Below are 15,752 nucleotides of genomic sequence, written 5' to 3' on the forward strand. Positions count from 1 at the left end.
CCAGGGTGTACCCCACCTTGTGCCCGATGCTCCCTGGGATTGGCTCCAGGTTCCCCCGCGACCCTGAAGAAGGAGTAAGCGCTAGAAGATGGATGGATGGATGGATGAGTGGAAGAAACACTTCCAGAATAAGACAACGACAACGTTGTCAAAATGATGCCCGGTCACACGGATCTGCGAAAACGATTAAGAATACTGTATTATGCCTGTATTACGCAGGCTTTCCTTCCGTTCACACTCGTCAACAACGCCATTGATAAAGTTTTCCCACCAGCTGCTTGTCCTCCCAGGTCTTACCCAAACGTGCCTTTTGAATACCCTTCGTCGGTGTAGATGTGGGTTAATAATTTGGCGTACGTCTCCGCTGGTCGTAGTAGTGATGCAGTAAATCTACACTTTGCTGGAGAAGCGTCAATAAACTCCTGAGTCCGCCATGGTAGTTTTGAAGTACTCTCACGCATGCCTATAGACTGAACACGTAATACGCGTGATGTCATCGTTTTCATAAATTTGCGTTTTCATGTTTACCCAGAGACAACAAAACACAAAAAGTTTTCGGTTTTTAGTTGAAAACGTTGTCGTGTAGACGGTCCCCGAGTTGTGCTGTTCATTTTATATCTGTACCACTGTTATTTTGGAGAGGTGTGAATTGTTTGCCCAGCAGTAGGCTCACACCCCTCCCCTTTCCCATCGCCCTGCTCATCAGCAGCTAAACACAGAGTCGTGATACTCTACACGCAGAAACCCAACAGCGTCCTGACTCATCTTCTAATAGACTTCAGGTGATCAAATTCATTGGATTATACTGATTGAAAATGTCCACTCGGTCGATGGGACTGGAATGCCAGTTTACTGTGAGAAAGGTATAACAAGGCAGAAACGTGCAGCCTACCACATATCACCTGCCCCAGGTTACGCTCACATTCCAGAACCTTCTTTCTTTCTAAATGCTTTACCTGCTCTCAAACCATCTCCTAATCAACTGCAGATCCCATAACTCTTTAGTCTAATTCGATGCATTGCATTCAGCTTGAAAAAAAGTACATATGCTATATGTAGAGACTCAGGCATTTAATTCAATTAATTAAAAACACAAAATGAGAATTTTGTACTCTTTTATTTGGCAGATGCTTTTATCTAAAATGCTGAAAAATAAACGGGTCTTGGCACTAGCTCTCTGGCAGTAGACTTAATCTGTCAACCTTTCAGTCCCGAGCACAGAACCTAAACCATGAAAGCTTTTAGGATGAAGACACAGATGGAAAACTAGATTACTGCTCTTGAATGAATCCCTGGCAAATAGTGGTTAGGCCATAATCAGCATCACTCCTCATTATTGTTTCAGTGGTTTCATATTATGAAGTGATTACATTTTGACTCGATGTGTTCATAAACACAGAAATGCTCTTGCTAATATCCTCGTACCTCCTGGCGCTTCTCGCTCAGATTCTATTTCATAGTCCTCTCCCATTTATCTTCACCTGCAAATTTCCATTACTGGTGAGTCCATTAAGACGCCACACTGTCACACCCGTTTGTGAAGTTACTTACTAATAAGTGTAATTGATTACATTTGCCTCATTATTGAGCTTAATGCTCATCTGGTTCGTTATCCAGCACGTAAACCAGCGTCTGCGCAGCTGAACCTCCAGTTAGCAGCCAAGCAAACCTTGGAGTTTAGTTTGACATTCCTCTCAGCAGCAGTTAAAGGGCACATTATTCCCAAATGCAGGTCGAGCCAATCGCGCGCCCCGCCTCCGGTGGTAGATGAATGAGCTCAGATAGTCTCGGACTGCTGCCTCGTGAACATTCCAACCATTAACACGCTGTTCACCTGTATTAAGTGATTAGAGATTACAAGGAGTGAATGAATGACTCTTTGCTGGAAGGGGATTTGTCTTAGGCAGTTAAGGCAAAGGATAAATACTCTTAACCAATTATTCATAGTCTTACAAAAAAGAACATACATTTTTATTCCGTATGCAAATCTGATTCAACTCTATGGAAGCTTATAATGGCATTAAATGATCTCAGTGACATTTGTCCAGCAGACTAATGACTATAGGTATGAGTAATTTCCCAGACTTCAGGAGTCATTAGAAGCACTTCAGAATTGATTCAGAGAAGCCCTGATTGCAGACACAGCAAATAATAGCCGTTTGGATGTGCTCGGCAGGATGGACTCCGAGTCCTGTAATGAGCAGCTCTACATACTTCACTATTACCCCACAGCACAGGGTAAAGGCAAGCAGGAATTGTAAAGCACTTGACTTGGGTAATTGTATCGTGTTTTAAAAGTCAGGGTTAGGGAAATTTTCTTACGGTGGTCCATTGACACCGTTTGACCTTAATTTGCTTAATAAAGAAGATCAGAATGATGACAGGGACTGCTTCTTGATCCTGTTGCGAAGGAAGGACCTAAAATAAAGCATGGATTCTGTTTGGAAATAACTAGCAAACGTTTTCTCCATTCCCTCTCCAGGTATGACACCATCACTAACCAGTGGGAGACGGTGTCTCCACTGCCCAAACCAGTGCACTCGGCGGCAGCTACAGTTTGTGGAGGGAAGATCTACGTTTTTGGAGGGGTGAACGAGGCCGGACGATCAGCTGGGGTCTTACAGTCCTACATACCCCAAACCAACACCTGGAGCTTCATCGAGTCCCCGATGATTGGTAAGACAGCAGAGCTCTTGACCTTTTGAGATCTATTTAAACGCTTTCTATATTGCAGATGCACGGGGGAAGTAGAAGCTCGGTGGTTAAGATGTGGGACTACTGATCAGAAGGTCACGAGTTCAAATCCCAGCACTGCCAAACTGCCCCTGAGCAAGGCCTTTAACCCTCAGCTGTTCAGTTGTATAAATGAGATAAATGTAAGTTGCTCTGGATAAGGGTGTCCTAGGACCTGATCCAGTCCTGGAAATGCCTGCCAAGAATTTCACCTGTTTTCCATCTTGGTTTCTTCTGCTTTTCTCCAACATAGCAAAAACATGCTGGTAGGTGCATCCAAGAGTCCCGTCCATGCTGTATTCCCATTATGCGTCCATTGGATCGGAACCCTTTAGCTCCACTGCGACTCTGTGCAGGAACAAAACTGTTATTGAAGATGAATCAGGTGTTGGTTGTTGAAGATGAGATATGGAAAATTCCGAAGATCAGAAAAGAAAATATGCGACGGCTTTGTAAAGAATGTGTAGGAGGCTGTTGGAGTAGGGTTGAGTGCTTCTCAGCATATTGTTCTTTTGTGTCTTTCCTCATCAGGCTCAGTGTGTAGGGACAGGAGTGCATTATCAAAGCTAAGAAGCCTAGCAGATAGTGCGTGTGGCTCAGGTGTGAGTAGAGGAAATGTTATGGGTTTCAACTTTAGAGGGTGGGGGGAGTTGTTCAGGCACCATCAGTCACCTATTTCTAGTGGTCTCTCACTCTGTCCTTTTTTTGCTCAGAGTGAGTTGTCTGTCATCTGGCTATGGGCTGGCCTGATTGGACATAGTGAGTGATTTGTCTGGTGAAAATGAGTCCGTGGCTGTTGCAGCCAGAGAGAGGAGCGTAATGGAGGGATTTTAGTGTTTCCTGCAGATTTTCAGCCATCGCTCCATCTCTCGCTCCCTCTTTTTTTTCCTCCGTAACAACCGGATTGTGTGAAAGCAGGGCGGCAGAGGCAGAGATTTTAGAGTTTTGCGCCCGGAGTCATCTCAGAGACCATGCGTGCTCTGCTGGGCTCAATGGTGGTGGAAGATTTTCAATATATCTTTATTCCAACCCCTGCAGCAAGGGGAGTGAATTGGCTTCTCAACAATCCTTAACTGGCAAATGCATGCGCATATTCACAGACTCCTCCACCAGCACTGGCACATATGTACAGATGTACAAGGTTGCACACATAATCCTCAGATTATTGTGGTGGTGGTGTTGTTGTTGTTGTTGTTTTTTTTTATCACAGATTCGCTAATCAAATGATACGCACAAACAGAATGTCACACACTCAGTAAAACCAATATGCACACACATGGCCCCACTGTGAACAGTTTCCTCGAACACTAATTTAGCAGGCATGCACCCTGCCGACAGACAAGCTGTCATCTATGGCCACACAGAGCAGCACAGGGGAAGCATGCTACTGGAAGCCTGGCACAGGAACACTGGTCGAAAACAGTTATTTGTTCCAATCACGCTGAATTGCTGTGTTTTTTGAGAGAGGAACACATTTGAAAAAGTGACTCAGGGGCTCTCGCTGGACACTCTGATGAGTTACGCCCACTCAGGTAGCCATCTACTGCGGCATCTTCACTCCATCTGGGACTCATCGCCGGCTGTCATCCTGCCAGGAGCTGCCCTGCATCAAAATATTCACTAGACCCCTAAATTACCCACAAGGAGAGCAGCAATTGTTTGAAGTCTGAGATGGGATGCACTAAAGCTTCCACTTCATATCTTTCACGAATCGACAGCTGTCAATTTCCTGCCATCTTCATTTTCCCAACACCCTGCTACTCCTTTTGTTTTTAGTAGCTTCCCCCACCTTTGTCCATTTCCCATCAGGCCGAGCAGACTTGCAAAATGAAAGCCCACAAATTGGTGGCTTGAACTATAAACTTATGTCTTTATCTCCTGTTGAAAGAAATGTTCCATGCTAGTGCTGCTGTTGACAGTCCTCTTGTTTGAAAGACCTTAAGTTGTCTTGCCAGAGGCAGAATCTCGCCATCAATGAAGCAGTCGTAATCCCTTTGTGCGCGGCTTTCGGGCTTCGAGTACACAGAGGCGAGCGTCAGTAGCGAGCACAGCTGATAGAATCACCGCCGGTTTTAAAAAGCGCCGGTCACATAAACGAGGAGGCTGCTTATGAGGGTTGAGATAAGGAACGAGTGTTTCATATTCTCCTGCACGCTCAGGACGGCAGTGCAGATACCTGTATATGAGATAATGGAGCACACGTGACCGTATTCTATTCTATTCAATTCAATTCAATTCAATTTTATTTGTAATGCGCTTTTTACAGTAGACATTGTCTCAAAGCAGCTTTACAGAAATATCAACACGGTATACAGATATTAAAGGTGTGAATTTATCCCAACTGAGCAAACCACTGAGTGGCGACGGTGGCAAGGAAAAACTCCCTAAGATGTTTTAAGAGGAAGAAACCTTGAGAGGAACCCGACTCAGAAGGGAACCCATCCTCATCTGGGTAACAACAGATAATGTGAAAAAGTTCATCATGGATTTATATGAAGTGTGTATGGCGTTAGGAGCAGCCGTATTCCCAGCAGTCTGGAATTAGAGAAGATTTGAGCTCCATCCAGAGGAAGAAAGGATCTGGATCTCTAGTATCTCCATAAATTCGTGTGGGGCTCGGCGAAAGGAGAGAGGGAGAAAAAAGATTATTATGACTGCGTATAGATTGTGAGGTGTGCGACGAGGCAACCCGCAACATTCATTGGGTTGAAATTGGAGAATTTAATATCAGAGGTGCACGTGGGAAATCGGTTCTGCCCCACGGTGCAGAAGTGACACTGAATGACAACCGTTCGAGGAGACGAGTTACAGTGACTTCAGCTCCACGGCGCTGTCTGAGAGTGCAGTGCCACAGAGAGTGTGTGTTATGTCCCCCGTCACTCATGCAGGAGTGGCAGGGCTTTTAATGAGATGCAGCTGGCAGCCGGCACCGAGGAAGCCCGCCGGAGCAGCACAGCGCCCAGCTGACGTGTTTATGTTTCCACCATTAAACCCAATGGCAGCTTTACAGATCCCGTCTGTGCATGGCTTCTCAAGCACTGGATGTGGGTGGAGAGGGGAATGAATAAATAAATAAATAAACCTGACCATGGTCGTGTGAATTATTCATGTGTGATAAATTGGCCCAGCTGTAATCATTTGGGAGACAATTTCGCTGTCGGAAAGGCGAAGCTCGGTGATAGCAAATTCTACGTTGTACTGCTGGAAAATCTTTTGTTTACTCTGTGTGGACAGGTGCTTGACTGTCAATCATCTTTCCAGTCATTAACAGTTTTTTTATTATTATTATTATTATTATTATTATTATACGTTTACCCCTGTATGTCGGAAAAAGTACAGAAATCTCTCTGCATGAGTTTATCGTATACGTGTGTGTGTCGTCAGGACATGTTGAATCCCACTGTTCTAGAAGAATCTGTCTTTCGTGTATAAATCAGTTTTATTCCAACATACAAACACGCAGCCGCCCGAACAAAGCAGCACTGCGGATACAAACAACAAAGTCCCGCAGTCTGTAATCCAGCTCATTAATTATCTGACAATTCACTGAAATCGAGAGAGAACACAACGTGGAAGCACAATAAGTTGCATTTGATATCAATTCAATTATCTCAGCAGCAAGTCATAGAAAGCGTTCATATTCTAATACTTGGCATAGGCTTTTCACTCTTCACTAACTCAGGAGCCTGAATAGCACCGGCTTTTGCATCTGAAGAGAGGTGGAATTTGCCTGTGATATCAGGAGGAAATTAAAATGCCATTATATCAGCGGAAGCTATTGCGTGAGGAACTGCATTGAAGTGGTAAATTCTCGACGCTTTGCTCTCTCCTCTCGGCTTTATTTAGATAACAAATACGCCCCTGCTGTGAGCCTCAACGGCTTCATCTTCATTCTCGGAGGAGCGTACGCCAGAGCCACCACCATCTACGACCCGGACAAAGGCAACATCAAAGCCGGACCCAACATGAACCATTCCAGGCAATTCTGCAGGTCTGCTAGCCTTTCTCTTTTGCACAGTCGATGTTTCTCATTTGGATAACGATCAGTTCTGGTTGCACTGTTCTTTCATTTGCAGCAGCACATGGGTCAGTATGTGGCGGGTTTCTGCTCGTCATCAGGGGCGACTCTTGTTGCAGAAGCTTGTTCATAAATAACAAGTTCAACAACAAAAAAAATTAAACAAGATAGACAAAGAAATTTCACACAAAATATAATGAGATCCACAAGCAACAATAGGGTAATAAAATGGAAAGATTATATTATTAGCAAATAAATAAGTAAAAAAAAGACAAATAAATAGTGAATCATAAAATATTCAGATTGGCAAATAAAGAAACACCCCCCCCCCCCGAGATGTGTAAATATTTGCGAACATGTTTGGAGCTCACAAATATGACTGTCGGTTATTTAAGGTACGTTCACACGTACGGCGAGTCACCGCAACAAAGCGACCGGATAACCGTCTATTTTCAATAAGAACGACAGCGACCGTGGGTGAGATGTGGGCGTGTCCAGCGACGTGACAAAGATGAGAAAAGTTTACATTTATGCAAATTTGGAGTGCCTTGGTGCAGCGACTACTAACGGCAGTGAAGACAGTAGAGCGCACTGATGATCCGTGATCCACCACGCTGCCCGAGAACCCGAATAGTGTTGCGCTTTCACCGCAGATCGATGGCCGCGATGACGGGGAGCTCACACTGCTTTGTAGGATATGATGCGTACATACATGAGTGAATTTTACATACGGACGCTCTCCCTCCAGAATGATTCGTTTTAGTGGCAAAAGAACTGGTTTAGTTGAGCCACACACTGATAAGTGTTACTATGGCAACCAGTCGTAGGAACGCCTACTGGCGACTTGCAGTGATCGAACCCCGTGTGTGTGAACGTACCTTTTATTTATGTACTGCTCCATGTGCATTTACGCATGACCTAGAATATCTGAACCCCCTGCATGCTGATGTAGATTTCTTAGTTTCAGCATCAGCCAGATTAACCCAGTAAACTATTACTGCGCATCCTCACAGCTTTACCTGATTCATACTGACGTGTGGTCACCTGAGAATCAGCCATACACACTGAGAATCAGCCATACACACTGAGAATCAGCCATACACACTGAGAATCAGCCATACACACTGAGAATCAGCAGCCTGGAAGATGTCTTTCTTACATTATCTACCATATCTGTAGTTCCTTTCCAGTTCTGCATGAAATCCCATTCTCATTGTCCCTTGCTCTATTTTTTAGCGCTGTTGTCCTGGACGGGAAAATATACACCACAGGAGGCATCGTGAGCAGCGAGGGACCAGCGCTAGGCAACATGGAGACCTTTGACCCCTGCACTAACACATGGACTCTCCTACAGAATCTGCCATGCCCGCTCTTCAGACACGGCTGTGTGGTGATCAAGAAGTACATCCAGAGCGGCTGACAACTAGCGCGCGCACTCACACTCACACTCACACACACACACACACACACACGTACACACACACACACAGCCACACTCCTCAATGCACTGCAGGGATCCAAGTCAAAACACTACTCCACAAACTCCAGCGGCTCTCCCGGGTGGAATGGAGTGGAACTCCACTGCTCGACAAGTCCACAATCTGGAAGGGAAGTGTAGAGTAGCGAACTCTCATTCACGGCTCTTGTGCCACATGAGTAATAAGCAAACATTTGGACAACTACAAAAACTTTTCTTTGACAGACATTTGTAGTTGATTTATATATATTTTTTTGGCATATTCCTTTGATGTTTTTTTTCATCCTTCCAATAACTACCTGCCCATAACAGCACCGCGTCATTTTCTTCCCCCCCCAACAAGCGCATCGAGCTTATGAAGAGATGCTGAAATCAAAGTTATGGTTCATCATTGTTTCTGATATCAGGTCTATCAGACAAGAGTTACTCCATCGATTCAGAGGAACTGAGGATGAGATCTCCACAAGCCTGCATCGCCACGAGACAGCATCACGGGTATAAGGTAGCACCAGGTGTCCAGCAGTAAGACTGAATGAACACGTGGATTTGTTTTTCTCCCAAACACAGCCAAAGCACAATCTACTTCTGATTTTGAGGAAGACATTGTACATTTTTGTTCCTCCACTGTAATCGGAATCCAGCTGAAACAGGCTGTGGATGGAGGAGTTCGGGGGGCTGAGGGTCCTGTATCATAGGGAAGGAAATATGTATATTTTAAAACGGAAGGTAATTCTGTATAAATGTTTTAAAAAAAAAAAACGTTAATAGGTTGAACAACAACAAAAAAAGACTGTAAATCTGTACCCAAAAAGGACCATTTACTTGTTATTAATGATGAAACATAAAACAGATTAAAAAAAAAAAAGTTTGTGTCCTGTTTTTACATTTAAAAAAATCAAGCTATACATAGGCTTTTCAATATTTTTCAAGAAAACGTTTTTTTCTTGGTCGGGGTAAATTTTGTTTTTTTTAAAAATATGGATTACTACAGACGTGGCCTTTAAGAATGCGCGTTTTTTCACGCGGTATCACGCAATTCGTCACGTGTGATACGCGGTATACTGCCAGCACGGCTCTAACCATTTAAATTCATTTGTTGTGCTTCACACAATAACCACCAGGTGGCGCATGTAACAACATACTGAACTGTACTTCTGAACACAGTAAAATAAAATGGAATGCGAGGGCGAATAGTTCACATAAAAATGTCACGTTTCTCATCAAAACTTAGGATAAACTTAAACAAGTTTCTAATTACAAGATTACGTAAAATGTAAAGTGAGCGTGATCGAGTCTCGCTGTACAGGTATGTTAAGGAGGTTTTGTGTGTGTGCTTGGATACTGCTGTGGTAGCATGCAGGTTTAATGGGGTTCGAGCCTCAGCTCACCTAATTGATTTTTAAATGAGCTGGGGTTTTTTTCTAACCAATAAGTATGCTTTAAAAAAGGTTGAACACAAACTAAGTATAGACACGAAGTTTATACGCATATGTAAAAAAAAAAAAAAAAAAAAAAAAAGGATGCATGCTAAAGTTTTAGAGGGAGAGAAAACTGGAGAACCTGTAGGAAATCCATACAAGCCCAGGATGAACCATGAAACACTACAGAAGTGACCACAGTTCAGCACTGAACCTGCAACCCTTGGAACATGAAGAATTAACTCTACCCATTATGCCACTCACCACTGCAGCATCTGAATCGTGCCAAAACGCTTAATGCAAGTCTCAGGGGTAAAAATAAATAAATAAATATTTAGGACATGTGGAAGCTCTTCTTTCATGGCTGCCAAGAACATGGGGAACAGTACTGTTAACTGCATGTTTTAATGAACGCACAGCTTCACACTGAGATCATGATATCATTTATGTGATTAAAACTATTTCACGTTTCTGTTCCAAGGGTTTCATTCAAAAACTAGTTATTGGTTAGGTTCATTGGTCAAACCCTTAGATGTTTACTATTCCTTATATATGTCAGTTTGAGCGTCAGAATCACCCTGAAACATTTCATTCAATCATTACATATTTGTCCTAATCAGAGTCACGGTAGTCTCACAAGTGTTCAAGAAGTGGGAGAAAACTGGAGAACCTGCGGGAAACCCACACAGGCCCATGAGGAACCTTGAAACTCTGCAAAAGGGACCACAGTTCAGCACTGAACCAACAAGACTTGTAACATGAAGTCATAACACTATCCATTACGCCAACTCAGCACTGCAGCAGGAGCAAGCTAAAGTTTAACTAGCTTACCATATGGATTAATTAACTAAGCGACATTTACCTAATCTGCTAAAAAAAACAGAAGTCTTTAAGCAAAGAAATATGAAAGAACAAATCAGAAAAAAATAAATAAATAAGTATGCCCTGCTTTTTTTTTTTTTTTTTTTAGGTGTACATAAATTAAGCATGGACACAAAGTTTATATGCATACTTGAAAAATAAGTACGCATACTAGAATTTTAAGTATGTATGGCAAAATTGAAATATACCTACTTAAAAATAGGTTTGCAAAATAAATCCAGTATATTCCTGTTAACGACAAATGAAGGGAAAAGGCCAGTGCTGACATTGTAAAATGAAATGCTACCGAACAGTTTCATATATTCGGTCCTCAAATTCAACATGAAACGTAACGTTAAAAATGAAGAAATCACACAGAAATGAAGACGTTCACCAAATAGTACAATTTGCACCTTTTATTCAAGTAATATCACAGCAGTTTAAGAAATTACAGTAAATGAATTAATTTCAACAGGACTTCCACTAAAAGAATGCTTGGCTGGATAGTAACCAGGTTTCAAATGAGTCTTTTACCAATTTGAGAAAATGGGGCAAAGACCCTGGCAATAGCAGAAATACAAAACCCCAAAAGTAGATCAATAAATAAACAATAGACTACATATTAGAGGCAATTATTATATCACGGAAACAAGTTTATTTATATTTAAAAAAAATAAAATTAAAAAAATAAAATAAAATAAAAAATAAAAATAAAAAAAGTGTGTGTGTGGTGGGGAGGGGGGTTGGGGGGGATTGGAGGGTTGAATCTGCATACTTCAACTACCCTCCCGATCATGTCAACAAACTGGATGTTTAACCAACTTGACTTTTAAAAATGGAAAAATGGAAAAGGAAATGACTTAAGGAGCATGAGCTAAGCCACATTTAAGTGTGTGTAGCTCTTCTTCAGGGGATGATGCAGGATCAGAATGGGGATATACTATTTTTCATTCAGTAACACTTGTTTAAGGCTCCAGTCAGGTGTCAGTAGTCAGGCAGTTTTGCAGTAGGCCAGTTTTTGGCCTAGCAACAGCACAGATATTTGAACAAAGATGCAACTAGACTACATCAAACCAAATGTGGAAAACAGAGCTAACGTGAAAATGACACTCCGCACTAGTTTATCACCAGTACCAGTTGTTTCTGTTGGAGCTGTATGTATCAGAATTATGTAGTCTGCAATATCAAGCACAGGTCAAACCAAGAGGGGAAAAAATGTTATTTAACATGACATTTCTTCCCCCTGTACCACGTCCAGATCACTACATCAGCGTAGGCCTCTTGTCATTTTAAATCACTTTTTCTAATATAAATATTTGAAGTGTTTCCCAATTTCTCTTAAATTTGATCCATTTTTAAACTTGAAATTTCACTTTTTAATACTTGTTGGCCACGTGACACAGTTTAGGACCAGTACAGTCTCACACCATAAATACTGAAAAAATAAAATCGACACAAAGTGAGCCAACAACCACATTTAAAGAGGTGAACACAGGTAACATTTTGTATGTCCTCCAGTTCTTTCAATCCATACAGAATTTGTGAAATAGACTAAAATGTCAGGATCTCAGACCCAGTGGTCAGCATCACAGTAGTACCTAGAGAATTACACAGAACAAGCAGATCATATGCAGTATATATGGGGTACGAGGTGAGAAAACACTCATAACATTAGTTGTATGACAGGCCCTTTACCACAAAGCCCAAAAAGCACCACCACCATCATCATAATGGAATAAATAGGTCATGAATGTAGCAGAGACCTGAGACCGGTAAACCTCTCCACTTGCGCAACCCTGCTACAATGTGCTACATCATGACATGGCTCCAACTTCAAAAACTGTAACAAATTTCCAATTTGTCCCCTTTTAATCAACGGTGTACAAAAATATGAACAGACAGTCAAACACCAATACTTAATAAATAAACAGGTAGAGTGGGAGATAAATAGCTAAAACGATGCAATTACGCCAGACATAAAGATAAGAAACTGTAGTGAAGTGGACAAACAATATGGCTGCCATCACCAAGGTCCATTGGACAGGACACGAAGATATATAATACAAAATCTTACTGAAGTTAATGTGCTGTGTTTGTGTTGGCTCAACTGCAAAACTCAGTAAACAATTATATTAACCAAAAACCAAGCAAAAGGATGGATTACTGCATCAGCCACAGGACTTGTTGCTCAGTACCTGAGCTTTCAAATGGTAAAAGGTGCAGCGATGTTACAGATGTTGACAAATACTGTATGTCTTTGATAAACATGTTGTCTTAAATCATTTTTAACTGAGGTAGCCAGGGTTCTCCATCTCGCTGCAGTAGTCCAGAGCTCATTTCTCTTTTTGCATGTGTTTTTTTTTTTTTTTTTTTTTTAAATGGTTTGTAAGTATACTCAGCTTTACATAAAATTGAGATGAGTCTTAACTTCAGAAATGTTTTTCTGCAAACTGAAGAAAGAAGCGGTTCAACTCTTTCTGAGAAAAGGCCTTGGCAATTAAACACACTAGGCCAAAAACCAACTAGAACCTAGCTACTAAAAGAATAAGTAGCTACTAATCAAAAGGTCTTAATACAACTAAACCATAGACCAAAAAAAAAGCCAAAATACCTTTTAAAAAACATTTTTAACACAATAATAATGCTCCATATATTGATCAAAGCACACTGGCTAAAATTGCCTAGTTCATCATTCATTCATTAATGCAAACAATCTTAGCATTCATATAACCCAAACTAAGAGGTAATAATAATAATAATAATAATAATAAAAAAGTAAATGATACAAAATATTACAACTTAAGGTCATGGCGTAACCAACTGGTATCAGAACAATTGTCTTGAGGGTGAAAATCATGTAGGTATGCTGATTAATTCCAAAAAATAAAATAAAATAAAATAAATACACAGCAAACAATTTTGAATGAGCAATTTGTTAAACAGTCCAAAGAGTTGAGACAAGCCATCTTTTCCCAAAAGACAAAAATATATGTGGCCATGACAATACCAAACTGTAAATGCTCATTGGACAGGAAGAGATCAACTTTTAAGAGGCAACGCATCTTTTGTAAAACATTCCTGACGCTGTAGCTAGATATATGTTAGCATTTATTTCAAAATGCACAAAAAAAAAAGAAAAAAAAGAATCGGAATCAAATTTACTGCATCATGGTATTTATAATAATTCCACTGTAATAACAGAAGCGATCAGTTTTGCGGATTTTCTTATTATGATGGGGCTTCAGCTTTTCCACTGCGAAAGATACACCACATGCATCAGGTAGAAAACGCTTACGATTCTGTGTTAGTTACACGCTGCTTACGTTTAAATGCCTTCTGGTGGAAGATCACAGGGACTTAACGCATTAAAATGGCTTTCATAGATGGAGAATGATGCGATTGGTCTCCACAGTCAATCACAAACTGGCATGACCTCATGGCATTACACCTCATTCATGTGGGGTTTTACTACTGCTGGTGAGAATCTGTGCCTGTGTGGTGGTGTGCTGTCTCTTCCTGACAAATGAGACCAAGGTGTTCAAGTGACATCACACAATCTTTTTTTTTTTTTTTTTTTTCCTTTTAATATGATGATATTTATTTCTTTTCTCACTTTTTTTTTTTTTTTTTTAAGAAACTCAAGGAGCAGCAAATGGAAAAACAATAGCACCTAATAGCACCAAGAACGGCCATTAGAAATTGGCATATATGTTTTTGAAACCTATACGAGTCTTGACTTGTGTTTGGTTCTGTAGACTAGTTCTGTCCAGGTACCTGAGACAATAGCACCAAGGTTGCCACTGAAAGTCTTTGCAAGTCTCCTTTAACTCCTCCTTTGCCATTTAATACCAAACCTGCTCGGCTCGCTGTAGCAGCTTGGTTCTTTAAGTTGGTCTCCTTCTGCATCGCAGGAGTCTCTGATTATGATCGCCTTGTTTCATCACAGGAATGTATTGAAATGCTGGACTTGCCTCTCCATCTCCTGAAAATGGGAAAAAGTGAGCCATGTGAAAATCACAGCATGGGATAACAACCGTGAAGAAGCAGACAAAAGGTCTTCAACTTCAATGAATAGCAGCTGTGGACGATATGAAGAAAAGAGATCACAATATTTCAAAAACATTTCTATGATACATGATATGCATCACAATATATAGGTTTCCTACCAAAGTTCCAGCAAAGCAGTAGTGCTGTGTTTTAAGATAAACCTTTAAAAAAAATAAAAAATGTTTATTCAACCAAAAAAAAGAATAATAAAAAGGATCAAATCTGCTTTGTGTGTACTGTGTAAAAGTCAAGAATTTTCCCCCCAAACATGACTTTTTCAACAAAAAATTCAATGTTACAAGAAAACGTTTGTGTGGCAGTAAAGAAAGCAACATATTTCAGAGTACACTGTGGCAGATTCTCCAAGATGCTCAGAAAAACTTACCAGCTAATAAACATCTGTTGACACTAGTCATGATAAGAAACGTTGCTTATATTGCATTTCCTCTGACTTTATCTATTCAATTCGATTTCACGTTTAACAACAGATATTAAAGCAAGTTACAGAAATCTGCATAGAGATTTAGATCCCTAATGAACAAGCCAGAGGTCACAGTGATGAGGAAAAAGTGCCCAAGACAACACGAGGAACTAAAGCCTAACGTGAACCCATAGCTCGTTATGTAGTATTAAAAACAGTACTTACAGGCAAACAGTACCAAAGTGTGTTGAAATGATGTTCAGTGTGACATTGTGAATAAGAGTCCTGGGGTGAGCACAGGACAGGCTTTATGACTGCAGCAGCAGTTATTAGGAAGTACACATCTACAGTATCCACGTGAGATAATCCACTGAAGTAAGGGTGAGACTTGGACAGTTCTGGGAAGTCTAAATCTTTATATCAATGTGGGACCATCTACAGCAGCAGAAGGTTGAGTCTCAAGTGCAGAAGGCACAAAAGCAGAATCAGAGCATCATAATTAATTATAGGCCACACTGTTTCCAGCCAATTACTTTTACTTGATGTACAGTGCCCTTGGTAAATATGAGCAAAGAAAGCTGCGCAAAATTGTCATTATTGTTTAACCCCTTAATCTTTTCTTGAGCTGCTGTCTTGGCAAAGGGAAATAGCATAGAGTCTTCTACTATAATGCCTGATGAGGTTGGAGAATACTTGGCAAGGGATCCGAGACCGTTCCTCCATACAGAATCTCTGCAGATCCTTCAAATTTCGAGGTCCATGCTGGTGGACTCTCCT

General features: G+C 41.1%; 2 protein-coding genes across 5 annotated transcripts in view; one reads left to right on the forward strand and one right to left on the reverse strand.

Annotated features, from left to right (window-relative positions):
* Positions 1-11,702, forward strand: part of LOC108258179 (kelch-like protein 29) — a 208,531-nt gene extending 196,829 nt beyond the window's left edge. Inside the window, exons 12-14 of the mRNA XM_047150815.2 lie at positions 2,483-2,676; positions 6,580-6,724; positions 7,988-11,702. Coding sequence (XP_047006771.1) covers positions 2,483-2,676; positions 6,580-6,724; positions 7,988-8,171 — 523 coding nt within the window. The 3' untranslated portion in view covers positions 8,172-11,702. The remainder of the gene's footprint in view (positions 1-2,482; positions 2,677-6,579; positions 6,725-7,987) is intronic.
* The window catches only part of atad2b (ATPase family AAA domain containing 2B), an 80,649-nt gene continuing 75,805 nt past the window's right edge, over positions 10,909-15,752 (reverse strand). For all 4 annotated transcript variants that reach the window (XM_017456177.3, XM_017456176.3, XM_053675908.1 and 1 more), the window contains one exon: positions 10,909-14,489. In XM_017456177.3, coding sequence (XP_017311666.1) covers positions 14,448-14,489 — 42 coding nt within the window. In that variant the 3' untranslated portion in view covers positions 10,909-14,447. The remainder of the gene's footprint in view (positions 14,490-15,752) is intronic.

This window comes from Ictalurus punctatus, chromosome 25 (assembly GCF_001660625.3).
Source record: "Ictalurus punctatus breed USDA103 chromosome 25, Coco_2.0, whole genome shotgun sequence".
NCBI lineage: Eukaryota > Metazoa > Chordata > Actinopteri > Siluriformes > Ictaluridae > Ictalurus > Ictalurus punctatus.